Source organism: Carettochelys insculpta, chromosome 1 (genome assembly GCF_033958435.1).
Source record: "Carettochelys insculpta isolate YL-2023 chromosome 1, ASM3395843v1, whole genome shotgun sequence".
In the NCBI taxonomy this organism is placed as follows: Eukaryota; Metazoa; Chordata; order Testudines; family Carettochelyidae; genus Carettochelys; species Carettochelys insculpta.
The window spans coordinates 316,742,641-316,757,969 of record NC_134137.1 but is presented as its reverse complement, the minus strand read 5'-3'; the positions used below and the strand labels follow the sequence as shown (position 1 = coordinate 316,757,969).

At 46.7% G+C, this 15,329-nt stretch overlaps 1 protein-coding gene and 1 long non-coding RNA gene across 6 annotated transcripts in view; one reads left to right on the top strand and one right to left on the bottom strand.

Moving 5' to 3' along the window:
• Positions 1 to 1,009: 1,009 nt before the first annotated feature.
• LOC142007421 (uncharacterized) lies at positions 1,010 to 7,055 on the bottom strand. The gene is made up of 3 exons (XR_012643930.1): positions 6,895 to 7,055; positions 3,727 to 3,847; positions 1,010 to 1,167 (listed from the first exon to the last, which is right to left on the bottom strand). It is a non-coding gene; the product is annotated as an uncharacterized LOC142007421 (long non-coding RNA).
• Positions 7,056 to 7,235: 180 nt separating this feature from the next.
• The window catches only part of USP15 (ubiquitin specific peptidase 15), a 137,860-nt gene continuing 129,766 nt past the window's right edge, over positions 7,236 to 15,329 (top strand). For all 5 annotated transcript variants that reach the window (XR_012648126.1, XR_012648139.1, XM_075013799.1 and 2 more), the window contains exon 1: positions 7,236 to 7,378. Coding sequence is in view for 3 of the 5 variants with exons in the window: in XM_075013799.1 (XP_074869900.1) it covers positions 7,290 to 7,378 (89 nt within the window). In the remaining 2 variants the exon portion in view is untranslated. The remainder of the gene's footprint in view (positions 7,379 to 15,329) is intronic.

Below are 15,329 nucleotides of genomic sequence, written 5' to 3'. Positions count from 1 at the left end.
ATGGCTCCTTCCCTCTCCAGCCCGGTGTCCACCACCCAGTGTGTCTCCCCGTGCAGCGTGGCCATGTGCGAGTCCCCCGTTGCCATCTTCAAGCAGCTCCACACCATCCCACCAACAAAGTAGGGACAATGGTTGAGTGGGAGCCAATGCTGGGGTGCAGGGAGGGAGCTGATTTTCATAGTGTCTTTCCTTCCCCTGTTGTATATCTGGGGAAAAATACAGTCTTATCATTAAGGGCCTACCTAATTTGCAATATTGCATAAATTGGGACTCCCCCAGTATTAGGTTCCTGTACAATTTCAACAGCAAGAACCCCCCTGTGTGCCATGCAGACATCAGGAGCCCCTGTCCTCAGCCTCAGGTGGCTACCAATAAGAAAATCCCACAAATACTAAGCTCCATAATTCCTTTTTTGTGGTTTTCTATGGCTTGTCTGCAACCCAGCTGCAATTTTTGGACAATGATCCCACCACACAAGTAGGGTCTTACTCTTTCCATTCCATTAGCCTCTTGGGCAGGTTGGTCGGGGGGGCATTAAACAGAAGACACTAATGTTAGATATTTTTAAATAAACAGGTCCAGATAACTTGCAATCAAGAATTTTAAGAGCAGGTGGAGGAGCTCATCGAGCCCTTACTGTTGATTCTTCAATAAGGTTTGAAACATTGAGGCAATTCCAGATGACTGGAAGAAAGTTAATGTTGAGCCAATATTTACAAAGGGTAAATAGGATGACCCAGTTAATTTTAGGCCTTTGAGTCTGGCATTGATCCTGGACAAGATAACGGAACCGCTGATGGGTATTCAGTTAATACAGAATTAAAGAAGGTTAACAATTAATATCAATCAATGCAGGTTTAGGGAAAAACAGATTCTTTAAAATTAATCTCTTTGGTGAGATTATAAATTTGATTGATAAAGGGAATGTTGGTGCAATGAGACTTCTGTTAGACATGTGACTTCAGAACACATGATATTTTGATTATAATTATGTTATACTGTTCCAGTTTATTTTTAATGGCACATATTGAATGGATTAAAAGCTGGCTAACGTACAGGTCTCAAAATGTAACTGTAAAGGAGAAATCATCAAGTGAGTGTGTTTCTGTTGGGGTCCTGCAGGTATAAGCTCTTGGTCCCTCATTATTTAATATTTGTGTCAGTAACCTGAAAGAAAACATAAAATTGTTACTGATAAAGTTTGCATATGACACAAGAACAGAGGAGGGGGAATGCTAAATAATGAAAAGGATAGGTCAATATTACTGAGAGATCTCACTTGCGTGGTAAAGTGAGGACAAGCAAACAATGACTGTTTTAACACAGCTAAATGTATGCATCGAGGAACAAACAACGTTGATCATATTTATAGAATAAAAGCAATCCTGTAGTACCTTAAAGACTAACAAATTTATTTATTAGTTTTAAGGTGCTACAGGACTCCTTGTTTTTTGTGAAGCTACAACTAACATGGCTATTCCTCTGGGATTATAAAATGGAGATATCCAGCCTTGGAAGCAGTGACTGAAAAAGATCTGGGAGTCATGGTGAATAATTAGCTCAATCTGAGCTCTCAGTGCAATGCTGTGGCCAAGAGAATCAATGAGATAATTGAATGATTGAATGAATAAATGAATGAACGAACGAACGAACAGGGGACCCTCAAATAGAAGTAGAGAGTTTAGTTTACCTCTGCTGGACCTTCAGCCCTAGTGCCTACAATTCAGGAAAAAATGTTGAAAAAGAGGAAAGGAGCCACAAGAATGATTAAAGGATTAGAAAACCTGCCTTACAGTGATAGACACAGGGAGTACTCTCTAGTTAGTTTACTAAAGAGCAAGTTAAGGAATTACTTCATTACAGTCTATAAATAAAGGTAACAAATACTTGATAATGGGCTCTTCAATTTAGCAGAGAAAGGTGTAACCTGAGCTAATGGCTGGAAATTGCAGCTAGACAAATTCAGACTGAAAATAATATATAAAAAAATAGTGAGTAATCCACTAGTGGGAAACTGTACCAAGTATTCTGGTGGAGTCTCCACTCCTGGCAATTTTTAAAACAAAACCTGCTCTAGAAATTATTTTGGGGGAATTTTATAGCTTGTATCATACAGAATGTCAGAGTAGATAATTAAAATGGTCCTGTCTGAAAGCAGTCTCCAGGCAGCCTAACAAGTGTAACTGGCCTGCAGAAAGCTGCCTGATTTACTCTACTGCCTGTTTGGTTGGAAGGGAGCACAGAACACTTTTTAAAATCCGTAACAGTTAAGCAATTTTTCAAAGAAATTGGACATGGCAGTGTTTATTCGTGCCTTGTCTCCTTTCAGGTGACCCAGCTCTATCACCCAGCTCTGGTAGCCAATCTCCTGCTCACTGATAGTTCCTTTCTGGCCTTGAAATCTCAGAATCTTTTCCAATTACACTTTACTGTCTTTACAGACTTCTCACTTTTCCTTCTAACTAGACGATAGACCTTCTTGCCTTGTTCTTTTGGCATAGTGCTTACATCCTATTAACCAGACTATCTTATGTTGCTTGTTCCATAAGCACTACTGTAGTCAAATCAGGTTAAGTTACTTAAATTGTGCCTCCGTTACTGTTGGCAGCAGTTCAGCTCTAACCACTGAGCCATGGGATATTCTGATATGGGAGTCCCTCAGGCTCTCCTGTCAAAACTGTTCCACTGTGGATTAAAAGAATGATTAGAAGAATAGACTCAGTGTCACCCAGATCTCAGATGAATGCCTTAATCACTGCTCTGCAGTCTCTCATGCTGTCACTTTCTGTCCCAATGACTTCCATTGTAGAAATATATCTAAATAATCATTAGAACTCATGTTAATAAAGATTTCTTAGAGAAGTAAGGGATTGCAGGATTGGTCCTTTCTTCTGCTAATGTCAAATGTAGTCTGATGTAACCTGTTTCTTTAAATTCTGCAGCTTTGTCTATACTAGAAGAGTGAATCACTTAACCAAATTGATTTAAAGTTCTGTCTCAAATAGACATTTAAGCAGGTTTCACTTTTGCTTCTATTGATTTATATAACTAAGGCCTCCTCTACACTTACAAATTAGATCAACCTAGTTACAACACTCAAGACTGTGAAAGATTTGCATTTTGTGTGACCTGGTTAGATAGATGTAGCCCCTGTGCAAGATGCTATGTCAAAGGAAGAATTGTTCTGTCAGCATAGCCGTAGGCGCTGGCTTTCTCTGAGCCCAAAAATGATTAACCACCTGCTCTGCCCTAGGCCTTGCCCCCACTCAGCCCCTTACTCCAAGCCCCCACTACCCTCTTCCCACGCCTCCTTCAGACCATGCTTTTCCCAAGTCCCCATCCCTACCTGCTCCACACTCCAACCCATCCCACCTCTCCCCACCCTGTCTCTTTCCCTCTCCCTCCCCTAGCTTCTTGCAAAGTGTGAAACAGCTGGTTGTGGTGGGTGGGAGGCAGTGGGAAGAAGTGGGGAGAGTTGATTGACATGGATGGAAGAGGCTAGGGGGAGATGGGGCACAGTGGTGTTGGGCTGCTGGTGGGTGCTAAGTGTCCACTCAGTTTTCCATAGGTGCTCCAGCCTCAGAGCACCCATGGAGTCAGCACCTATGGACCTTGCTACTGCCTCTCACAGAGAGGAATCATACGTGGCAAGTTAAATGGGCTGCGAGTGCCCGAGTCCCATGAATATTCACAGCTGGGTACTCAGCTCCAGCACGGATCACAGACCTGTTCACAGATGGAGGTGTCTCAGAGTCTGAAAGCTGCTTCATGCTGAGCTGCAAAGGACCTGCAAACCATCAGTGCCTGAGGCAGCATGTTCACAGCAGGGGATCCCTGGCTTCTCTACCTGTGGGGCGGTAAGGGGAAGAGGATATGGCATTGTTGACAGCCTCCCTCTCCGAGCTCCCCCCCAGTGAGGACAGCAAGAGGAGAGGATTGACCTTGCACGTGTGACCAGCTCTCCGCTGCTTGAGGGGGCTTCTTGGGCGAGACTCTTGCACAAGACTGGCCTTAAGCCAAAGGCACCCTGGCAAATTTGCATTTTGGTTCCCCAGCCCCTGTGACCATGGTGCCCCTCATTGCCCCTTCTCCCCCATAGGCTCCCTAGGTTCCCCACACTCCCCTCCCCACAACCCCAGCACCTCACTCCCTCCCCTAATGTCTGCCCCTCCCTCCTGTGCCCCAACACCTGCACTGCGCCCTCTGCACTGTGCCCCCTTCGCTCCTGTCCCTTGCACCCCCTCCTGCAACTACATGGGGAAGATGACCCACCTAGATGCACAAAGCAGCTGGCATTGCTGCTTACTCCTACATTGGACTGCTGCTCCTTTGCTTCAAGCAGCCCAGGAGTGCACAAGGAAAGGGAGGAGAACACAGCTGCTGATGCCTCAGCACAGCCCAGGTGGGGAAGTGACCTGAGTGTAGGACGCCCTGCTGTTGTGTATTGGGGGGAAGGGAAGAGGGACAATTTTCAGTCCATGTTTATGTTATTTTAAAAATATTTATATCAATTTACAAGGGGTTAGGGGGCAGGATTTGGAATCATTCTGGGCACCACCAAAATATTACAAACCTGCTGCTCCTGAGATGAATTAACTGCATCAAAAGAAAAAAAAATCCTTATTTTGATGTAGGAAGCATCTACATAACAGTGTGAGAGTAGCCCAACTCCATTGTCACAGTGTGCCAGTGCAGAGTACACATACCCTTGCTGAGGCAAATTAAACCAATTTAAGCAAGTGTTAACCAGTTGAAATGCACTTACATTTGTAAATAAGTCTCTGATTTCCGTGTCCTATTTAATAAATCATCACCTAGTTTACTACAGGATTGGCTGCAAGCATTGTTATTGGTGGGAGACCCAAAATGCAGCTGAGCTGATGCAACTGATTCTTTGGGACCAGGAGTAACGTGAATATTGCTATGATTCTTGGTGTAAGAGCCAACTTTGTCCACGTATTTATTCTGGAGATACCATCACTGGACCTAACCAGGTTAATTACAAGCTCAGGGGCTCATTCTCCAGTACCTCAACCAATGTTATATATACCATCATGTGCCAGCAATCTCCCTCTACTATTGCATTGGACGAACTCGGCAAACACATCACCAAAGAATGAATGGACATAGAGCAGACATTAGGAATCTGAATACACATAAACCTGTCAGTGAGCATATCAATGGAGTGGATCATTCTGTCAAAGACTTGAGAATATGCATCCTACAACAAAGAGATTTTGTAACAGCAGATTACAAAGGGAGGTGTGTGAACTGGAGTTCATATTCCATACATTAACACTTGGTCTCAATAGAGATAGCAATTATCTTACCCAGGGCAAGGACTGTTTCCCCTTCTTTGGTATTTGTAATGATCTCCAGCAAGACACTTGGTCTCTCTGCCCCCGCCCGCAGCCCATCCTTCAGTTCCATGTATCTGATTTGTCAGTTTTTATTTCAATTTTTTTGGACCTCTGTGCTATATTACTATCAGTCGGTACTGGAAATGCTATTGCTCTGAAGAAGTGGGTCTGTCCCATGAAAGCTCAACACCTAATAAATTATTTTGTTAGTCTTTAAAGTGCTACATGACTGTTGGTTTGTTTTGTTGGTGTGAGGGGTCATTTATCACACAGATATGCTCATTTAGCCAGCAAGACAGACGTGTGCGCCCAGGGACTCTGACATCAGATTTTAAAACTGGTATTCTTGACTAATAGTCTTTATTCTATTTTTATAGAATCAGACAGCTCATATTTAAAACATATAATTAAGATCCCCTGGCCTTTGAAAGGGTTTTTCTTCTCTTTGTTTCAGACGAAAATTAATCAACGCAAGCACTCGTATTTCTGTCTCCAGTTTATCTGTCTTTATCAGCCACCCCCTACATTACTATTATCACCTTCCACATCTCTGTTAACATCTTTGCAGAGTGCCTGTCTGTTTTTAGCTAAAAGCACAAATTATATGAACAAAACCTAGCTTTTATGCTGTTTTTACACAAAAACAAACAACAAACCTTATTTTAACTTAAACTTACATTAAGAGGTGTCTGGCCTATGTAATGCACTTAATTTACCTCTTTTCTTCAAAACCCAAGAATTAATTTCTGCAGCACCTTAGAAAATCCAACTTCTCTGGAGCCAATGAGATTGGCAAGCCAAGCAGGGGAACTGCTACCATTTTCAACTTATCTCCCAAACCTCTTACTAACCTCTCTCCAATCCCACTGAACATTTCTTCTGACTTTACCGCTACAGTATTGGAAGCAGTGATCATGTAGCCATGTGAGTCCCAGGCTAGGTTTGTGTGTGTTTGTGGAGGGTGAGGGGGTGTTCATGTCTTTTATTGGACCCTCTTCTGTCAGGGAGAGGGAGACGCTTGCCAGGCCTGGGAAGGGCATCCCACTTTTGCTGTGATGCTCAAAGCCCCCTTACCAGAGCTCTGGGCATGTGTCTGCACTGCAATTCTGTGTGGGTGAACGTCACTTAACATTTCTTACAGGCAGAGGTGGAAAAAGTACCCAAAAAGTTGCTTGAGCAAAAGTGCAGCTGTCTTCACTTCTGCACACTTGGATACCGCCATGATTTGACCTGTATGCATGTGTATGCTTTTACTCAAGTATCAGAGAGGTAGCCGAGTTAGTCTTTATCTTCAAAAACAACAAGAAGTCCTGTGGCACCTTACAGACTAAGATATTTTGGAGCATCAGCTTTCGTGATGAAGTGGGTCTTTGCCCACGAAAGCTGATGCTCCAAAATATCTGTTAGCCTATAAGGTGCCACAGGACTTCTTGTTTTTACTCAAGTAGCACTCCAAAGGGACGCCAGAGACTTGTACTTAAGTATTACCCCCCCCCCCGCGCTGTAGTTTTACTCAAGTAACTTTTGTGGGTACCTTTTGCACCTCTGCCTACAGCTCCCGGCTCGGCCGGCCAGGGGAGAGGACTGCTCCAGGGGGCGGACAGCGGCGAGTGCGCGCTCCATCCAGGGCAAGGCGGCTCTGCGGCCACAGCGCTGCCGGCCTTCCGCCCGCCTCCCCACGCTGGGCAGCCGCACCGGCACGAAGTCTAGGCGGCAGGGCCCCAGCCCCAGCGCCGAGACCGCCCGCCCGCGAGGGGGCAGCAGCGGCCCCGCATGCCGGCAGTTCGCGGACGGGCTCCCCGCTTGTCCCCGCCTTCGGGTCGCGGTTGCGAGGGCGGCTCCCGGTTGGCGTCACTCCCAGCATGCAGCGCGGCCCGCTCCTGCTCCTGCCCCTGCCGCCGCCGCCGCCGCTGCCGCTGGGGGGAGAAGATGGCGGAGGGAGGCGCGGCGGATCTGGAGACCCAGCGCTCGGACGTCGCGGCGCTGCTCAAAACCGCCCTGCGCAAGGGCGACACCTGGTGAGGGAGGGGCCGGGCCGGGCCGGGCTGGGCTCTGCGAGGCCGGGAGAGAGGTGGGCGTCCTGCTGCCAACGGGCGGTAGCGGGGCTGGGGAGCTGCTGGGGTGGCGCGGCCCCGGCCCTGCCTGTTGCTGTGTCCCTGATCTCCGCCCCGGGTATGGCCCGAGCCGCCGAGACTGCCAGGGCCCCGCGGCGCCCCGTTCCCGCGGCTCTGGGCCCGAGGGCGCGGGGCGGCCGGGTGGGTCCTGTGGGGCGACGGCAAAGAGCGGCCTGGCCTGGCTGGGCGCTTGGCCGGCCCCGCTAATGGGGCGCTGGGCAGAGCTCGGACTGTCCCCTACAGGCGTCCGTTCCATTGTGCAAACGCGAACCAGGGAAATGGCCCCACCTTCCCCTTCCGGCATTGACAGGTTTCGTATTTGCCAGGCGCAGGACCCAAAACCACCTCCCCTCGGCCATGCTGGGCTTCGGATTAAGCTGCCGGTTATCACTCCGTTGCGTGAAGCTTCTGCAGGGGCTGCCAGACAGGCCTATTAATTGTAGCGTAATCTGGGGGGTTTAATGGGTCTTGCGTAGTGATGCATCTTGAGGTTGCAGCTTTTTAATTGTCAGTTGATCGTAAAAGTGCCCCGTGTACTTTTCGTGCTTACAAAGAAAGAGACAGGTTTAGCTACTGCCTTTATTTACCTGCTGTTCAGTTCCTGCGAATTCTCATATTCCTGATTTTCTGGACAGTATTTCACAAGTGTGACAACTTCAGAAATTCATGATGTTTCCAGAAGGACTAACTAATGCCTCCCCTCCCATTTACACTCCCACCTAAGCCATGAAGTGTCAAAATTTGGATGTACTTAAAAGTATGTGATCACTTAGTAGACCACCTACATCATTTTGACTTAATATGTCACCCTTCAGCGTTCTAATTCTATAAAATATGGTATTTAATGGGGCTGCAGCAGCATGTGTCAGAGCCATACATATATTCTGATGTATTATTCAAGTGCTGCTGAGTGGATATTAATTTTTTGGCATAAGAACAAGTTGGTCTTAAACTCTGCACAAGTAGAAGCATCCAGAAAAATGAAACTAGTGTATTTAACTACATAGTAATACTGAAAATGTGAAATGGTGTTTTTTTTTCTATTTTGAGAGAGATCACAGTAGTACTTCTTTGAAGTGCAAGGAATTACTCAATCTTGTTGTGTTCAAAATGGAGGAAATGCTTAACTGTGGCCATTGTCTGGCCGCAGTAATGGGAGGATAAGAATGTAAATTTAGCAAAAGTCAACCTTTGGCCCTATTGAAAAAAATCTGTGTATTTAGACAGATGTTAGGATGACAGTATGGTCAAGGTGGTTGTGTTCGCTTTGGAATAAAATATCAGAGAGTATATTTGAAATTTAGTATGATTGTAGAACTTCTCTATAACCTGATTATTGTGAGAGGCTGAGCAAGTAAATAAATGGATATGAGCCCCTCACTGATTTCAAATGTTCAGATAGTGTGAAGTACTACAAAAGATACCCTATTTGTGAAATCTTAAAAAATGTAACTCAAATTAGTGGGTAGAACTTTTTAAGCTAGGTTTGCCAACATACTGTAATTTAACTGAGATGGGGTAGTAGCATCTTCAGTAGTCATTCATATAAGAACATAAGAACATAAGAATGGCCATACTGGGTCAGACCAAAGGTTCATCAAGCCCAGCATCCCATCTGCCGACGGTGGCCAATGCCAGGCGCCCCAGAGAAGGAGAACAGAAGACAAGTGATTTATCTCCTGCCATCCATCTCCTGCCCTTGTTATGAAGGCTAGGGCACCATACTTTATCCCTGGCTAAAATTATGGTGGAAAAAAAAATCATATGTTCTGTTTTAACTTACTTCATTTGGTATTGTTGACAGGCATGAGAGCCAGAATATACTAGTGTATTATGTGGATAATACTACAAACAATATGTATGTTTTGCACATGCATATATATATGCGTGCACGCACGCACGCGTGCACACACGTGCGCAAAAATAAAAATTAGGAAGTATTATATCAGCTGTGCAGCTGAGATTGGCCTGTACCTTGATAAAATCCTGCAGAAAACTAAGTTTAGGACACACAATTATTTTCTTATGGCAACAGGAAAGGATATAAAACCTAGGTGGTGCCTTCATTCCCCTTAGTACCTGAAATGCATTTGCTCTGAACAGAGATAAGGGTGCCTCATTACCTAATCTGTGTGGGTTCAGAATAAAAGGTAAACTACCTGGAACAAGTACCAGATATAGAAGATATAGTACCAGAAGCAAACAAGGTAAAAAACTGATTAAATCCTGTTTTAGGTGGTGTATATAATGCCTTTAACTGGTAAATAAAGTGGGTAAATGAAAGGATGGTTTTAGAAATCAGATAGAGAGTACATAGTGAATGTAAGGTGACTGAACAGCTGCAGTCCCTCTTTTTTTTTCTTTTAAGTCTTTGTGTAGCATGAATTTTGTTACATCAACCAATATGGAGTGATTTGTAACAAATCATCCCCGTATTGGTGCACATAACAGAATTTGTTCTGCACATGAACAGTGTGTGGTGAGGGTGAAGCCAAGGTATTTGTAGTTTGGCAGGGGGCTCAGGACTGAGGCAGAGGATTGGAGTGGAAGGAGGTGAATACTTCAGCTGGGTGTACAGGCTCTGGGGTGGTTAAAGATGGGGAAACGTTACATAGAAAAGGACAGCGGCAAAGTACAAAGGAACAGTGGAGCTGAATGGAAAGAAAAAGAGAAGGCACTATTGAGCACACACACACAGTTTCTTATCTCACCCCTCCACCTCCAAACTTTTGCCACAGAAAAACTTTCATGACTCTGGGCATAAGACACGCCCCCCCTTGGGAAATATGTTGAAGAAATTTGTTCCCTGGGTAAAAAAGGAAAATGTCGGTGCAAAAAAGATGATGCAGGGCCTAGTTATAGGAGTGAAACATAATAAGGAAAGCTGCTTGTTGGGAGAAAATTATGTAGATGAAGATGTGGATATGAGTGAGTAGATTAACTGGTTAGTAACCTATATAATTCACTTTCATGCATCATTCTTCAAGACTCTCTCTATGCCTTTTAGTTTAAATATAATTGAACAAGTAAATGCCCAAGCTGTTCTCTGGCTAATATTTACTTTTAGTACCTTTTTTATCTTCCCTATCTTTTTTCCCCATTTTCCTGATGTTACTCTTAAAATCACCTGTAGTAGGCCAATGGCAACCCCTCAGCATTGCAATGGGGGTGGAAGCACGCCTGCTCACTAGAGTGTTCTTTGCTCTGCACTACAATAGAGGAATTAGTGGCTTATAAATAAGGTCAGGGTTTGTCCTCTCCCTCCAAGCAGGGCAGATGAGTCTATCCCCAAGGCTCAGCTCTTTTGTCAGGTGGAGCCACAAGAGTCAGTCTCCAGGGCTTCCAAGCAATGCAAGGCAATCAACAATCTGGGCCCTGGTCCATCATCCAACCTGGGAAGAAGTCAACAAGAGTCAATTTCTCTATTGTCCTTGGTGATGCACTTTACAAACTTCCAGAAAAACTGTTTGTTTCTTGTACATAGTTAAGATTTTACTTATTTTGTAATACTTTTTATAGGATTTATGACTTTGAGATGTTACTGTGATGGTTTTCTGCTAAACCAGTTTCCTCTTCCCCAAGCACCCATATCTGGAGAATTGGATTTTGTCAAAGACTTTGGGATTCAAGGTCTGTGCTTTCTGTCCTTGCTCATTTTTGCTTAGCAATTAGCAGCACCAGTGCTATTTGTACTGCTTGGGAGAAGCACCTGTTGCCTCTCCTTTGCCTGTACCTGGAAAGGCCAGGGCATATGCCTTAAGTAGCACATCATGGAGGTTGTCCTGCGACTGCAATTGAATCCTGGCCAGGGAAAGTGCCTGTAGATGAACATATGCAGTCCAGTAGTGCATCTCCTATCTTGGAGTCCCAGTCTAGTTCCAGTGGGACCAGCTCTGTGGATTCATTGAACTGACATTCATTGAATTGACATTTGGTTATACAGTGTGTTAATCAGCCTAGCTCTGATGATACTGAGGGATCTGGAAGAGTTTCCATTCATCACCACCCAGAGGTGGCTGAGTTTTTAATTCCCTCCTCTCCTCCAGACAACTATAATCAATTTCAGGAGCTACCAGTTCTGTTTTTTTTGTGACGGTATGCTCCGGTGTGGTGTACCATCATCTTTTTTCAGAGTGGGTCCAGGAGCTGGAACCTCCGAGCCCCATGGCAGAGCGGGGCCAGGAGCTGAAGCCCATGCTGGCTCCACCGCAGCATGAGGGCTGGAAGCTGCTGTGGGACTGGGAGGCAGAGACCCTGTGGCAGAGTGGGAGTGGGAGCCAAAGCCCCAGCTGCGGGAACCTGCCAGTGGAGTGGGGGCAGTCAAAGAGCTATACTGGCTTCTCTCTCTCTCTCTCCCCCCTCCCTTTTTCTTTTTTTAAACACAAAAAATGTAGTGGGATTTACTGATGGTAATGCTCTTGACATTTTATTTAAGAGGCACACAGAGAAGCACCAACTACTGGGCATCTCGCAGGCACTGGCTAGAGTGGCATGTACCAACAATGTAATTCTCCAGCTAGTATTTACTGTGTGGGATATCCTAGCCACATGAATTGCTAGCAAGAAGAGGGTGTAAAAAGGTGCTCTTTCCCCTTAAGGAGTTTGTTTTTACATCATCTGGCCAGTTACCTATTGATCCAGGCTGTTACGGTATGGGCCAAGCCCCATATCTGACAAGGAGTGCAGAAAGTTAGACAGTGTCAGCAGAAAGGTATTTTCCTTGGCCAGCCTCCAGTTAGATAGCTAAAATTATCCAGTGTTGATGGCCAAATATGACTTCTTGAATCGTGGTCAGATGCAGATTTTTAGGATAAACTATGTCAGCAAGATTATATACCCATTTCTGAGCTAATTTGGAGAAAGGGAAGTTGGTCTATAGGACCATATTTCAGGTTGATTTGCATCCAGAGACATCTGCCATAGTCATGGGGTAATTCTGGTAATATGCCTTAGGATTCCATGAAGAAATACACAGCACAGCTGAAGACTTCCCTTTTGATGACTCACACCTCTTTATTCAGAAGACAGAAGGTTCCTAACACTCACTGAAAGACTCCAGAGTGACCCTGTGATCCCCACGCATATATATATATATGACAGCACTGAAAGAAAACGTTTACTTCCCCCTGCCTATACCACACTTCAGAACTCTCCAGTTCTGCTTCCAGCATTCCTAAGAATCCTCGTAAAAGCTCTCAAAGTTCCATAGATCTTCTCCGGGACTGCTGGTGCTTCCTCCTTACAAAACCTCCAGCTTTCACATAAGTGGTATTCCTTAGTGCATAGAGAACCATTAGCCGCCTTGCACTCAGTGCTCTTAACAATCACCTACTTTGTGTGCCATCTCAAACTCTCAACCATCATGGAGTGCAGTAACAAAAGACAGGTGGGACCTGGAAGTCTTTCAATGCAACGACACTATCAAGTTTGACACTTCTTTCTATTCCCTGCTGTATCAACCTGTGGACATCATTTTCACCATGTCAGATGTCGTCATCTCCCTCTGATGGGGGACAGACCTGCTCCAAGTCTGCTTCAGAATGCCATACCTCCTCTTTGAGAGTGACAGTCATAACAGTTGAACAGCTAGGGAGCCCACATGGAAAACTGCAAGAGACAAAGAACTTGGGCTGCCCAAGAATCCAGGATGTACATCAACGTCCTGCAGCTTTGGGTATTACACAATTCATACCATGCATTTTTACAGTTCATCCATTCTCATCAAGTTGTACATGTTCTCCATCCCTCAAGGTTTTTAAAGTCCCAGCTTGACAAGGTCCTGGCTGGGATGACTTAGTGGGGGTTGATCCTGCTTGAAACAGGGGGCTGGACTAGAAGACCTCCTGAGGTCCCTTCCAGCCCTATGATTCTATACAACACTACTGTGGTTTACTACATAAACAAGCATAGGATCCCCAGCACTGTGTGTTAAAGCTGTGCACTGGAAATGGTGCACTGGACACTGTATCCTCTTGTTGCAGGCCTACCTGTCAGGCCTACCTAAATAGCTGATGCTGTCAGCAGGAACTCTGCAAACTGTCACGAATGAGGAACTGCATGATGTGGTTATTGTGGATATTTCTGGTCAGTGGGGAATTCCGGTCAGAGTTTTCTGGTCAGAGAGCCCTTTCCACCGCACACTAAAACCGTGTGTTCAGTACTGATCTAGGGAAGGACTTTGTGCCAATTCAGAGGACAATGGCCTAGTTATTGACTGGTCCCACTGTTTCAGTTATAGCTTCTGTCCCCTACCATTCTTGTTCTATGCATCCTTCACAGACTCCAGTGGGAGAGGACAGTGGCCATCCTGATCTCTTCATTCTGATCTCAACAACTCAGGTTCCCTCTGATTTTCTAAATGTCAAAACATCCATCACTCCCACTCCTGGTGTTTCCAGACCTGCTCACACAATGACTGAGTCAGATAATCCCAATCCTCAGGAGCATGCCCAAACACCTAGCGGTTGGCTGGATGCCTCCACTAACATGAGAAGACCTCTCCAGTAGCAGGAAAGACTTGCAAAATTTTACTACCATTTTACTACAACTGGGCACATTTCACTTCTGGGCTCAACAGAAAGGTCTTGCCCCCAGAAAACTGAGGGCATTCTTATTCTCTTAGGCTTTCCCTCTATCTGAAGGCCTCAGGACTCACTTTCAAGTTCATAAGGTGCATGGAGTGGTGTAAACGACCCTGGCCCATGGCAGCGCCCCCTCTGGGCGGCGGGGGCCAACACAGCTCGCCCTCCAGGTAACTGGCTGGCCCAGGGCTTTGTCCCGTTTAAGGGCCAGCTGGCAGTCAGCGAGTAGCTGGAGAGGGCCCCCCCCCCCCCCCCAGTCCGGGGCGGGGCAGCAATCACACAGCCTGTTTGGAAGCCAGCCCTTGGCTCAGGGCAGGGCAGTGGTCCAACAGACAGTTGGGCCCCAACCCTCCGCTTGGGGAGGGGCAGCAGTTCCACCAACAGTTTGGGCGCCCAGCCCTTGCTTCAGGGCGGGGCTGCAGGTAAGTGCACAGTTCGGGGGCCCAGCCCTCAGTTCAGGGCAAGACCACACTCAAATGCACAGTTTGAAAACTCAGCCCTCAGTTCAGGGCAGGGCAGGGCAGGGCAGGGCAGCAGTCAAGCAGCAGCTTGGCAGCCCAGCCCTCAGACACACAGTTTGGGAAGCCCAGCCCTTAGTTCAGGGTGAAGCATCAGTCAGACACCCAGTTTGGGAAGCCCAGCCCTTACTTCACAATGCTTTCCCCTAACCGGGGTTGGCTTTAGAGAGGTGAGGGGTTACCCCGCGAGGAAGGGGGTAGGGGGTCACAGGCCTTCCCACTCCACTGCAGCCCAGCCTGGGGCCCTATGAATCACTCACACCTGAGTGTGGCGGTGAGGATCCAGGCCGTAACCCACCAACATAGGCTCAAGGGGATCGTTCCCCAGGCCGCTTCCTACCTGTAGCTCCATAGGCGCGGTGTCCCAGTCGGCTTGGTCTGCCAGTCCCGACTGGTAGGTCTCGCCCGGGTGGTCTGCCCTCAGTGGCTCCGGCCAGTCGGACATCTCAATGTCGTTGGGGTAGTCCGGCGGTGGCAGGACTGTGGTCTCTAGGAGGTCGGAGGCCTCTGCACTGCGGGTGTCTCCCAGCACTCTGGGATCTTGTGCTTCTGGGGCCCCTGGGTAGCTAGCCCCGGGCAGTCTCTCTGGTCCTGGCTGGGCCTCGGGGGAGGGGGCCCTCCACTGGCGTGAGAACCCCAGTAGGTCCGGGAAGTCCGGGTAGTAGCCCAATGGCATCCTTATCTGTGGCTGCCCAGACTGGTCTGGACAGCTGGGGGTAACTCTTGCCGACAGGCTGGGTGGCGGCAGGTCCCCCG